Genomic DNA, 13,822 nt, shown 5'->3' on the forward strand with positions numbered 1-13,822 from the left:
AGTCGTATCCAAACTTTTTTTTCAGAGCCTCCAGATTTGATAATGTGGAAGTGCCCGAGGGCCAACATTTTTTAATCATCTTGTTTAGGGCAAGAAAGATGCATTATTGAGTTAGCCTACTTAATGTCATTTTCATAAAACAAAGCAATGAAAAAAGAACAAAGTAATATGCAGGTTTAACTATTTTACAAGTAGCCTACCGGCGGCTCGATTGCCCTCCTTTGGGTTTAGAATTTGTGCAAACGATTTGTTTGTTTTTTATGACTTGGCCTGCCTACGAAGCATAGGCATTTTTACTGTATAATTGCTTGTGCTGCCTGCCAACGGCCACTGTGTTGAAAAGCCATATATCTTTTTGCGTTAAAAAACGAGTAGTATTCGTCAACAAGCAAGAGCATGACAGGACGCCTTCCTAGACATATGTAATATTAGTTTGATTTATAACTGTATGTGCAGTTATTAAAGTGTGTGAAAAAATCAAGTTTTTACCCCCGACCGCAGACTTGTCAATCAAAAATAAAGGATTGGAAATTATGTGTGTGGCAGTGGAGCGAGCGAGAGAGGGATTGCAGAAAGGTATCAAGCCCTACTCTTTACGGGATAAGATAAGTTAAGTTATAATTATAAGTCATCTGCTTTTTATATTAGAAACTAAAGATCCAAAAACCAGCTCAGTGGCCGAGTTGTTTCGCTTTTGGCTCTATAGCTGGTAGGTCTGAGATCGATTTCAGGTCCGGTCAAACCGAAGACTAAACGTTACCGATTGTGTTCATTCTTTGCATAATGCAGGAGAATGTCTGGTAATAGCGTAATGACATCGTAAACCTATTATAAAATTGAAAATGATCTCTGTCTCTAAAAGACCTTGCTCTAAAACACCTAGAAACCAAGCAAACCACAGCTGTTTTGATGTGATGGACGAAACTAACGTTTTGATTTCAATACACAGATCAAGTCTGCTTCGAGGTTAGTGAAAGACAAGCGTAAAACACCACAAAGGTGAGAGTCGCTCAGTTTTGATCTCAAAGGGTTCTTGTTTAAGTTTATACAGTAGTCGAGACCACACAAATCTAACAAATATCGCGTTATAGTATGTTTTATTTCCTACACCATTATGCAGAAAGGTAATAAAGTATAAGTTTGTTTCTAGCACGTTGCAACGTCCATTTTAATGAATGTAAAAGTAAAAGCAAAGACGTACAACTAGTGCTAGAAACAAAAAATATCCTGATGAACACGCAACCTTTTCAGTATTTAAAGTATAAGTTTATCAAATATTTTAATAACAGCATATATTTATAATGTATGAAATAATAAATAATCTGGCAACACAACAGATTTGCTGGAGAATAATAACGTATGCCTAGATGCATAAAAGAAGACAAAACACAATGATGCAATATTGTATCAATTTATTAAATACATCAATTACAGCAAGTTGTTGTGATGTAGAAAATAATAATTATTCAAAAGTTAGTACCGACCAATAAAAAATTTACAGTAGTTCATAGTTGCATGAAAGAAAAACAAAACAAAAAATAGCATCGTGATTTCAAACTGCTCATAATTTTAAGCCACAAATTCACGTGTAGGCTAAGTATGGAACGGAAGCTGAAAAAATATTTTGTTGGTGGATTAAAATAAAAAACAAAACAAAAGGGTCCTTTAAGCTTCATAATTTGCTTCATTTTTGTCATTGACCAGCTACAGAACAAATTGGTACAAAGCAGCTAAAACAAGATTTCTTGCATTCCGTTTCCCCATAAACATTGGCTCGTGAAAAACACGTGAAATTCTGGGGGAACTCGTGTAATACTGGGGTACGTTTTTTTTACACCTCTTTAACACGTGATTAACACGAGTTTTTTTACACATGTCATCAATTGCAATAATGCTTTATATCATATTTGAAGTAAGTTTTTCAACTCTAGGATATCAATTGATACGTTTTATGTTAATATCTTTGAAAAATTTCTGCAGTTGCATATACACCTGTTTCTGCATACTCACGTGTTTTTAACGTGTTATACACGTGTTTTTTACACGCCAGTCCCAAGTTTGTTTCATCTTGTTTTTTTCGTTTAAAATAATTTTTCAACTCTAGTAGGCTATTTGATACGTATTATGTTAATATCTTTAAAAAATTTCTCCAATTGCATACTCATTTTTTTCTGCATACTCACGTGTTTTTAACGTGTTATACACGTGTTTTTTACACGCCAGTACCAAGTTTGTTTCATCTTGTTTTTCTCGTTTAAAATAATTTTTCTACTCTAGTAGGCTATTTGATACGTTTTATGTTAATACTTTTAAAAAATTTCTCCAATTGCGTATCCATTTTTTTCTGCATACTCACGTGTTTTTAACGTGTTATACACGTGTTTTTTACACGCCAGTACCAAGTTTGTTTCATCTTGTTTTTCTCGTTTAAAATAATTTTTCAACTCTAGTAGGCTTTTTGATACGTTTTATGTTAATATGCTTAAAAAAATTCTCCAATTGCGTATTCATTTTTTTCTGCATACTCACGTGTTTTTAACGTGTTATACACGTGTTTTTTACACGCCAGTAGCAAGTTCGTTTCATCTTCTTTTTCTTGTTTAAAGTAATTTTTAATCTCTAGTAGGCTATTTCCTATTTGATGCGTTTTATGTTAATATCTTTAAAAAATCTCTGCAGTTGCATATTCACTTTTTTTTGTATACTCACGTGTTTTTAACGTGTTATACACGTGTTTTTACACGCCAGTAGCAAGTTTGTTTTATCTTGTTTTTCTCGTTTAAAGTAATATTTCAACTCTAGTAGGCTATTTGATGTGTTTTATGTTAATATCTTTAAAAAAATTCGGCAGTTGCATATTCACTTTTTTTGTATACTCACGTGTTTTTATCGTGTTATACACGTGTTTTTTACACGCCAGAAGCAGGTTTGTTTCATGTTGTTTTTCTTGTTTAAAGTAATTTTTCAACTCTAGTAGGGTATTTGATGCGTTTTATGTTAATATCTTTAAAAAATCTCTGCAGTTGCATATTTACTTTTTTTCTGTACACTCACGTGTTTTTAACGCGTTATACAAGTGTTTTTTTCACGCTAGTAGCAAGTTTGTTTCATCTTGTTTCTCTCGTTTAAAATAATTTTTCAACTCTAGTAGGCTATTTGTTGTGTTTTATGTTAATATCTTTACAATAGGAATTGTGCAACTCAGGAATACAGTATTATGTAATTTTCATTAAAACCGAATTTCTCCCCTTTATTTTTCGTAAACCTTATATCGCGGTTACCAGCGGTCACCTGATTAAATATCCCCGTGAGTCTGTGACATAAAAAAATGGCACAGAATTTCACTAAGTATTTGCTTATCAGCTTAGGAGAGGACTTTTTGAGTGACTGTTAAGTAGGCTACAAGGTTTGTGTTAATTAATCTTCCATTTATATTTAGAAATCATTAACTGATTTAAATCTACCGAAAAGCGCCTGAAGATAAAAGGTTCAATCTTTCTTTTTACCAAAAGATTGTGCACGAATTGCGGTGAACATACCGAAATGGTGCAGTGCTGTTCAGAAAGGTAGCGAAAAGCTGTGCCTGTTTTTGGTCATCTATCGAAGTATGGTACCTACCTACAGGCTACAGGGCTTGCAGTAGAGTGTAGACAGTGCATTTATTTCTATTGTACGAATAGTTTTACTCGATTGGCCTATCATTTAATGTGCAGTCTTCAGAAACAACACTGATTGAAAATGCTTTACTGTCTATGTTAAGTACGGTAAGTCCAGTCTATTTTGTGCTTCTGTAGATTAAAAATATGAAGACTATGACTGAGAGCATTTGCAGTCGTAGACTTTATATCATGAGGTGAAGTTGATCTTGTCCTAGAGAAATGGATATTTCATGATAATGATGTTTTGGAATGTTATTGGCCTGAGCTTCCCGGTTACAAGGTTCGCCAGTTATGCCTACAAAATTCAGATGTCAATCCAAATTGGAAAAAGTATCATGTACGAATTATGTACAAAACAGGTAAACATTAATATTAATTTATACTCCCCATTAAGTTATAATACATACGGCACCTAAATAAAAGTTGGAAACAATCAGAGGTAGGGTTTTGCCAGTAGAGTACCCAATGGCCGGCTATATTATACATATACATATATATAATTATGGTGACTTAAGAGTTGGAATTCACTGGCCTTATGATTCTCTCTTATTAATTTACATTGCCAAGTGTCAAGGTTGTTTTATTCAACAATCAACATGTATATGTATATAATATGTTTTCCAATATATGGAGTTTTGTGCAACAAAATTTATGTTTGCTCTGTTGTTTCTGTTGCAGCACAGCTGCTTGTCTTAATTAGCTGTCAATTTTTTGGTATGTAATTTCCATTTAACCGCTTTAGCAGGTTGTTATTATTCCATATGCAATATGCATGAGATCTTATTCTTCAGTGTATCGTTTTTACTAAGCTTGATCACTGTTATGGGAAGATGACATGTTAACATTTTGCAACACATAATTTGGCTAAAGCACTGATAAAGTTACAACATGCTGAAAATACTTCGAGACCAGCATGTGCCTCAGTTGGAGCGCGATACATTGGACAGTCCAGAATAACATAGTCGTCAGTTTGTTTTTGTGTGCGACACTTGTAGGTGTAGAGTGAGCCAAGCATATCACTAAATATATTTTGTTTAAGCAAGGGAAGCAATAAGGCTGTCGGGAGGTTAGAGCGTGCCAAAAGCACGCATATTTTAGGGGAGTCCGGGGCCATGCTCCCCCGTAAAAAATTTGCAAAATTACACTCAAATTATGGATTATAGCGCTTTCTGGAAACACTTTCAGGGTAATAATTGTATATATGAAATTTATATGCAGATAAACAGCTATTAACTTATTAAAGGTAGCTGTTACACACGAATGGGCAAAAACTGCGGCTAAAATTAGAGAACACAAAAAACTCAGCTACACAAAAACCCAACAGAGTAAGCGATTCTGAAATTGCTTCCACAGATTAGTTTAAAGAAGCGTAAATCGCGTAAACTTTGCGCAATTTACAATTTGCAAAATTTATTGGTGTCTTTCTGTGTGTCTAAAACAAATCCTGGGGGTGTTAATAGCCAGATGTCTTGGAAAACGATTTAAATTTATACAAATTATATTATATTTTCAACAAAGGGTTCAACTTCGGAATCCAAACTTTGAAAATTTGAGGGGGGCATGGCCCCTTTTGCCCCCCTGGCTACGTTTATGCAGTAATGATGACAAATGAAAGAAACGCCCCAGTACAGTGCCGGTCTTAGGGTATTTCGGGCCCTGTGCGGAATATGCTTTGCGGGCCCCAATGACAATGATCCAATTCAGTAGCGTAGCTAGGTATTTTGAAAGGGGAGGAGGGGTGGTTTGACGGTCGGCGGGCGAAGCCTGGCAGCGTAATTGCCGAAGGCGACACCCAGCGGCGGGGGATCTGGGAGTCCTCCCCCAGAAAACTTTGAAAAATTACGTTGAATTTGGGGCATTCTTTGAGCATGTTCAACAAAAATTTGGGTATGAATATTACTGTAAAAAGGTGTGTAATTTCCATTTAACCGCTTTAGCAGATTGTTATTATTCCATATGCAATATGCATGAGATCTTATTCTCCAGTGTATTGTTTTTCCTAATCTTGATCACTGTTATCGGAAGATGACCTGTTAATATTTTGCAACAGATGATTTGGCCAAAGCACTAATAAAGTTACAACATGCTGAAAATACTTCTGATTTGGCTTCAACAGCAGCTAGTGAAGAAGAAGTAAATGACAGTAAACAACCTAAATCGAAAAGAAGAAAGCGGTATAACAATGCATTCATTTTCCCTGATATTTGTTCAGTTCATTTTGATTTTAACTGCTCAAAACTAATTTTACCCTTTCTTAACTTAATTATAATACATGGGTGCATGCCAGTACTTCGCATTATAGTAACTTATTGCATTGAAGTCACAGTTACACTAACGTGGCAGTTGTATATAACGTTTTTGTAACATTGTTGTATAAATTGTATCTAATGTAAGTACATTTTGGCTTGTTACATTGTACCTGACAACACCGTGATGCAAATATAAGCTAATCCTTTAAGATACCTTACACCCATGCATTTCTACGTTTATATAGATGATTGGTTGTATATATGCAAAATATGTTGATGTTGACGAGATATCAGTAGGTAATGTACCAATAAGCAAGGGCAAGCATGACATCTAGCTGAAGTAACTGTTTTCAAATTATAAATGCAGGAATTGCCGGTTGCCTATGAGGATTGCATATACAGATGAAAGCGACTCACCGGAGTCAGAAGATATCATTACTGTAAGTAAACAAATACTTTAATCACTTATTAATTATGATAATCCCAAAATTTGACGATTTTTAGGTGTTGTTTTTTAGGGAAATTGAGCGGTTTCTAAAAGTGGTATGATTTTAAAAAAATATTGCAATCTCATTTTTAAGGTTAATAGCACGGATTAAGGTGTTCAATCAGAACTTTTCGAACGTTGCCTAAATATGCTGTCATCATCCAGGATTTTGAGACCAGCATGTGCCCCAGTTAGAACGCGATAGATTGGACAGTCCTGAATAACATAGTTGTCAGTTTGTTTTCGTGTGCGACACTTGAGGGTGTAGAGGGAGCCAAGCATATCACTAAATATATTTTGTTAATGTTCGCTCTGACGGTCACTAAATCTTCCATAGGTTTCTACTCCTGTACGAGCAGCTGAGGTTGCTACAACCTTGCAGCAACTGCCACAAGTTCCGGAATTTCCACAATCTTCCTCTGTGAGGGCACCACAGCAATCAAGTCCAGAGCGCGAACAATCAATCCTTGATTTTCACTTGGATGACAATCAGTTGAATGTTGCAATCGACACTACGCCTGAAGTGACCAAGAACATATCTTGTGACGAATTTGTTGCGCTGCAAAGTGAAGGTTTGCACCTGGTTAAATTAAAATTTTGAAACTTGTTCGAATAACTTCGCTCAACAATTGCTCAGCTGCATCGGTGTGATGATATAGTTTTAGCTATAATTCTTCACTTCGTTTATTTATGTTTACTCTCTTTTTTATCCTTCGTAACTCCCATCTTTACTCACAAGCATCGCATTTTGAAAATTCAGCTTCTCGAATTTTGGAAGATCTGCTGAGTCTCTCACGTGAGCGCCCCTACAAGAGCATTGTTCTTAATTGGCAGTATTATTTACCACTCGCTTTTCTTGTTTGGCAGCTGCTTAAATCACAACTGCCCTAGCCTGGGAGCTATTCTTTTTGTATTGTCAAAGCAAAGCACCTTTGCTAACACCAAATCATGTTAAAGCAACTATTTATTTTTCACACAGTTCGACGAATTCGAATTGCTCAACTGGAAATTATGGGAATTTTAAATTCTGTCAACGAATAATTGGATATAATAATGACAAACGAAAGAAGCGCCCCAGCTCAACAAATAGAGGAACCCCCTTCGGACATTCCATCTTTTCCCATCAACAGCCTGGAGGATTTTGATCAGCTTGAACACAACCTGGGAAACAGCACTGTTCAAAATAAACTGGTAATTTTTTTTTACTGTTAACATGGCTGTGGAATCGGTATCACAACTCCGACTCTCCTCATAGAATAGACATACAAGAAATACTGGTTATTTTCACCCTCTTTAAAACAGTTTTGCAATGTCGTACTGCTGCAAATTTCTTGAAAGTTTCAACCAGCATTGATTGCAGCAAAACAACGATTCATTGATTTGCAGCAAAACAACAAAATATACATTTCCCAAAGTTTTTGACACTCTGACAATGGATAATTTTAAAATTCCTCGCAATGTAGAGCATTCCTCAATTTTATATAGGGGTAGGAGTCAGTGCAATTTTTAAAACTCCGACTCCTTTGGCTAAACTATAAACATTGTTACGGCTCTGACTCCACGGCCCTGACTGTTAACAATGAAATTTAACGGCTTGCAGTATGAGTGCGCTCTACGTTTATTCTATGGAATATAACCGTGAAGTCTAAGTTTTATATGATAAATGTTGTTTTGCAGATTTCTTATTTGAGTCGGTATTTTTGGACGGACTACAAAAAGAGCGTAAAGCAACTTCTTTCTGGAGTATTTACGGATAAGCTTATGACGAAGTTTAATTGGATGGGTCAACGCGGTTCCAAGCGCCCAATTAAAGATTGCAAACTTATTTTTGTAATTTATGGTATGTAGCCTAAACTTTAGATTTTGCACGTATACCCTGCTTAATGAACGTAGCCTATGTTGCAATCTATTTTTAATATATTTGATCCGTGAAGAATTCTGTATATCTATTGCTAGCCTATTGATTGCTTTTGTGACTAAGCACTAACTCTTTTTTGCTTACAGCATCAGTTCGAACATACAGTTACACAAAAGACACAACCATGGGCGATGTTAAAGCTGTTGTGCAAGAATTCCTCAAATCAGCTGAAAAGAGAATAAGAAGACAATCAGTTGCAAGGACATCTTCATCCAGCACGGTTCGCCCAACTGATGATGTGTGAAACAGCTGTACTGTCTTCAGTTATATCTGTGTTTTTTGGCATGTGTGATTTTGGTACCAAATAAATTGCCATATTAAACACGGGTTTGATGTGCAAAACACGGGTTTAGAAGTCGTGTAAAACACGGGTTAGAAGTCGTGTAAAAACACGGGTTGCGTTTGTGCAAACACCCGTGTAAAACACGGGTTTAGAAGTCGTGTAAAACACGGGTTAGATGCCGTGTAAAACACGGGTTAGAAGTCGTGTAAAACACGGGTTTAGAAGTCGTGAAAAACACTGGTTTTAAATGCCGTGTAAAACACGGGTTAGAAGTCGTGTAAAACACGGGTTTAGAAGTCGTGTAAAACACGGGTTAGATGCCGTGTAAAACACGGGTTTAGAAGTCGTGTAAAACACGGGTTAAATGCCGTGTAAAACACGGGTTTAGAAGTCGTGAAAAACACAGGTTGCGTTTGTGCAAACACCCGTGTAATACACGGGTGCACATCACGGGTTTTACACGAGAAACTGGGGTAAAAAAACACGTATCTTTCTCGTGTTTTTCACGAGCCAATGTTTATGGGGTTGTTGCTTACTCCGCTCTATACTACATTGCAGCTCAGCATAGTGATTCATGTCACAACACAGAACAGTGAAGGTTTTGTTTCTTAGCTGAATGCGTTTCAGCACGATGAACTTCAAATCAAAGCTTACTACACGAATATCCGACTGTAACTTTTATTTTTTTATGTTGTTTCGGGAATGTTTGATTTCCATTCACCCAAACATCAAGAATTGTAGTTAGTGGTGTGGCTTCAACATCGCTGTCTTTGTAAGGTTCAATATTGCCTCCATTTGGAAGTAAGCAATATCTGTGCAATGTGCACAGTTTTTTTGCTTGAATTGGAGCTCCTTGTAGAATGCTGGAAAATGTAAAATTGGGAATTTAAACATTATGAATATAACGTTAATGGACAAAAACGTGCTATGTTAAATTTTGTATTGCAATGAAGGAACATGTTTCTATCCAATTTTTTAAACGTATGATGCTCAGTGCCGGATTATCCATATGGCTTAACAAGTTAAAGTTTTAAGCCTTTGAAAGTTTGGCCCACCAAAGAACAAAGAAAGTCACTCATGGAAGAAAGGACAAATACTTAACAATTTTCCTCGCGACTTTGCAACTACAAAAGCGAGAAAATTCAACGTCTTGAAGTTTTTATAAGTTGTAATCTTTATGTATGAAAGAAACTTCCAATTTAAAGTATTAATCTTTACTCCTTGTATTGCTTCAATGACTAATTTAGTCATTGAAGCACTGACAGCATCTATAAATAGTCTAGTGATGTTTTGTAAAAACTAACTGCGTGTTCGTATCTACTAAACAGAAATAATTGTCAGTGTGATGTAAGCTACTACTTGTTTAAAATATCAGTTATTTACTTTGCGTAGAAGCAGTGCCGGTCTTTGGGGTGTGCAAACCGTGTGATGACACAGGGCCGCAAATTAGGGGGCCCGCAATTTACTCAGTAATTTTTGTCATTTCCGATAGAAAAAATTCAATTTGATTCACAAGCAAGTACCGGTAGCCTATCCTTGAAGTCAGTTGCGGCTTTAGGGTGAGGCAAGTGCTGAGATAGTCGCGTCGGGCCACCTTTGCCACCAGACAGCACCATTTTTACAGTAGTATTCATACCCAAATTTTTGTTGAACATGCTCTCAGAATGCATCGAATTCAAAATTATCTGAGAGAGGCCCCCCAGACGCTGGGTGTCGCCTTCGGCAAACACGCCGTCAAAACCTGCTCCCCTTTCAAAATACCTAGCTACGCTGCTGAATTGGATCATTGTCATTGGGGCCCGAAAAGCATATTCTGTACAGGGCCCGAAATACCCTAAGACGGGCACTGCGTAGGAGTTAAACTTCAACTCGAACCACGGAGCAAAATGGAACGTCAATCAATTACTAAACCTGGAAACATTCACATAATAACGACAGAATGGCTGACTCGAGGTTTAGTTGGAGTAAGTTTAATATTCCCATTGCGAGTCAAAATAGGTGTAAAAAATTGTGCACACATATAAATAAGCTCACAAGCGATTTAAGCTGTAGGCCCACAATACCCATAATCCGGCACTGCTTATGCCTGCTGCTAGCTTTATCATTGCTAAACAGTGATTGGAGCGCACTAGTTATAACATCATAATGCACGTAATAAAACATTTCCTCATTGATTAAGATTGCTTTTCAGGAAGCTGGGTTTTTAATGCACTTGATAGGTCTATGTTTACTTAAAATGTATTACGTTTGTTTACTATTAGAAAGATACATTGATAATATTTTAACTTACTTTAGTGGATTGCTGCTGCATTGCATCAATTGATATGGCACAGTATTTCTGACATGAAAAGGAAAGGTAACATTGCGCATAGTAGTATTTGAAAGCGAATTTTCGCAGTTTGGCCATACGATTACAAGTTTTAAAAGTAAGCCCAGCGCGCGGCTAAGCGTTTTTGGGCATATTCTGTCTTCTGAAATGTTTCTTTTTATTTGATGAGCTGTCCTGAAAAAAAAAGGTAAGAACATTTATCAAATTCTTTAATGAATGCAGTTTATGCTATAGAAAAAGCTCATTTCAATTTTCATCTAAGCAGACCTGAAATTTCTTAAAGCAAAGATTTTATTTCTACTTACATTAAATTTCTCTGGTCGTTGAATAGACTAGTTGAAAAACAAGCGTGGATGCTTATCATAAATACCACAATAGTTCCAATCATGGTGGTATTGATCTCAAGAGAATGGTAGTCGGATGTTGATTTTCAGCAACTGCTTGCTTGATTGTGGATGATTTCATGAAAAACCCTTTCCTTATATACAAGCCTGTTGCGACTTTTTTGTTAAATTGTTCCAAAACTAAAGTAGGTAAACGAAACTAGGTTATAAATAATTGCAGTAGAGGTCATAGTCAAAACAAAAAATAGGTGTTTCAGTTTCTATTTTATTTATATTCCGTTTAATTTTGGATTGAAAATTCATTTCACGATTTCTTTCACATACAGTGGTAGGTCTACTTCACAGTTTCTCTTCACACACTAGTTTGACGTTGTTATGTATCACTGGGCAGTGGGCAAGTCACGTTTAAAAAAAAAAAAAGATTATAATATTTTAAAGTACAATCAGAGCCGTGTCAACCGTTCTCCGTGTCCTCTGGCCGAAAAGGGAGGCTCACTGTATTTAGGGGCCCCATTACTTTAGTTTCATAGCCTGTTTAATTCTTTTTGACTGTTTTAAAAAAGCTGCTACAGAAGCTCGATATAATTAATAGTTTAAATCATGCAAAGTCGTATTTAGGCTACTTCCGCCCTACCCCTCCTGAGAGCCTACCTCCAATTAACGGCCCTCGCAAATTTAGTTTGTTCAGCGTTTTTCAGCTTGTAAGTACATATAACATTTATATGTAACCCACTTTTTTTCCATTCTTGCAAATTCCCTCGCTCGCTTTGCTCGCTCAACCACGTTTTATTTACCGAACTAGCGACATTGGGCATGCATAGTTTCAAATGTAGATTAAAGGAAGTAAAAATTTTTGGCGTCCCACAAAAAACTAACAAATAATATAATATTCCAAACTAAACAGTGCTCACTCAAATAGCCTAGTGTAAGTCGTAGTATAAGTTGTGTCAAAGCTGTTGTGTGGTAGGCCTAAGTTAACAGTTTTCGCAATTTCTACATTTTCTTGATTTTTGCATTAAAATTCCACAAAATATCACATAGAGATACAAAAATTTTCATACTCTTATTATATCATGTTTAACTACCCAAACAACTAGCCTATTAACGGACGTTTAAATTTTTTTAAAGTTTTCTATATTTTTTCATTCATTTGTGTGCTGAGCTAACTTTAGGCCTACTTTAGAAAAAAAACTTTTTTTTTGTCCTGAATAAGTCAATGTCGAAATATAAAATGATATCTTAATAAAAAAATATTGCAGCATGTGCACAAAGCCATCGCATTATATTCTGAAAAAAAGTTGGGACAGTGGCAGATTTTCTAAAACGCTTTTCCAATTTTACATTTTATAACCACATGTTTTTCTTAGTGTGGTATGAAAGCTAGAAAAGTATTAGAACCTATATAAGCCAGAAATTGCTAGAAAAAAAAAGAGATCCGATTTAGGGTCAATAGGGTAGTGGAGTAAAGGAAAGTTTGCACTAAGACAAAATGTAGCTAAAATGTTTCCACTAGCCATACATTGATGCAAATTCTGTATCGTTGAGACTAAATATAAGCAAATCGGGACCCTTAATTTCTGTAGGTCGCCAAGAAGTGCTTTATCCCATGTTTCTCTGTTAGATATGCAACTAAATGGTAGGCCTAGATATTGCTTACATTAAGGATTTGTACGCCTGTACGGTACATTCAATATCTACTCGTTATCGTTGAGCAAACAATTTTCATCATCATTAAGTTCCTCTCGTCGAGTGTTGGAGGCAATAAAGCGCCAAGTATCTGAGTCTGCATAAAAACCTCGTAAATGAACCTGCTACCAACAAAAAAGTGCTCAATGCCCAGCAAAAAAGCTGAGCAGAACAAATTACATCAAATGCAGTTTTACTATGTACTAAAAACCCTTATTGGGATCATCAAAAGATTCTTATTCAAATAGAATCTATTCATATTTGAATCTATTCTAGTAGAATAAAAACTTGTTTCGGTAGGCCCCTTGTTTATTAATATTACGTAATATTACGTTGCCTCTTTTTTGTAATCAACCAACATTTTTTATTACTGTAGAATTAAACTGTGCCGGCAGACTTTTCTGCTGCACCCTACGCAACACCGTATGATGAAACTATACTCTTTGTCACTGTAGAATTGAAATGTGCATGTAAATTTGCGTTTTGGTATGCTTTTCGTGTGCGCACCACAACAATCCTTCACTTGGCTCTGGTCTGAGCTGGAAACGCTGATGCAGTGTTTTACCAGCTCGGTGGCTGCCTTACTGAATCATTCCTATTTTTAACCAGCTTAGTGGCCTAGGGATTATTGCCTTCGGCTCTGGAGCTGGTAGATCTGAGATTGCTTCCAGGTCCGGTCAAAGCAATGGCTTTAAAATCCGTATCGATTGTGTTCTTTCTTGCGTAACGTAGTGAGAATAAATCTGGTCATAATGTCATGACATCGTAAACCATATCTAAAAAATTTAAATTGAGCTCTGTCGCTAATAGGCCTTAGCTGTAAATAAAACCTTAGTATTATTCCTATTTTTATTGTTGTCACAGACG

General features: G+C 36.1%; 1 protein-coding gene across 3 annotated transcripts; it reads left to right on the forward strand.

The window, feature by feature from the left end:
* The first annotated feature begins 3,379 nt into the window (after positions 1-3,379).
* Positions 3,380-8,630, forward strand: LOC145768609 (uncharacterized). 3 transcript variants are annotated; one of them, XM_082580144.1, is made up of 5 exons: positions 3,380-4,018; positions 5,710-5,833; positions 6,276-6,348; positions 6,733-6,967; positions 7,375-7,580. In XM_082580144.1, exons 1-5 carry the CDS (start codon positions 4,006-4,008, stop codon positions 7,434-7,436), a joined length of 507 nt encoding a protein of 168 aa, XP_082436270.1. In that variant the 5' UTR covers positions 3,380-4,005; the 3' UTR covers positions 7,437-7,580. The 3 variants fall into 3 exon arrangements, with proteins under 3 accessions (XP_082436270.1, XP_082436272.1, XP_082436271.1); XM_082580146.1 differs by lacking the exon at positions 5,710-5,833; XM_082580145.1 differs by lacking the exons at positions 3,380-4,018; positions 5,710-5,833; positions 6,276-6,348 and adding exons at positions 8,073-8,235; positions 8,400-8,630 and having other exon boundaries at positions 6,826-6,967; positions 7,375-7,586.
* Positions 8,631-13,822: the final 5,192 nt, after the last annotated feature.

Source organism: Aplidium turbinatum, chromosome 4 (assembly GCF_918807975.1).
Source record: "Aplidium turbinatum chromosome 4, kaAplTurb1.1, whole genome shotgun sequence".
Lineage (NCBI taxonomy): Eukaryota > Metazoa > Chordata > Ascidiacea > Aplousobranchia > Polyclinidae > Aplidium > Aplidium turbinatum.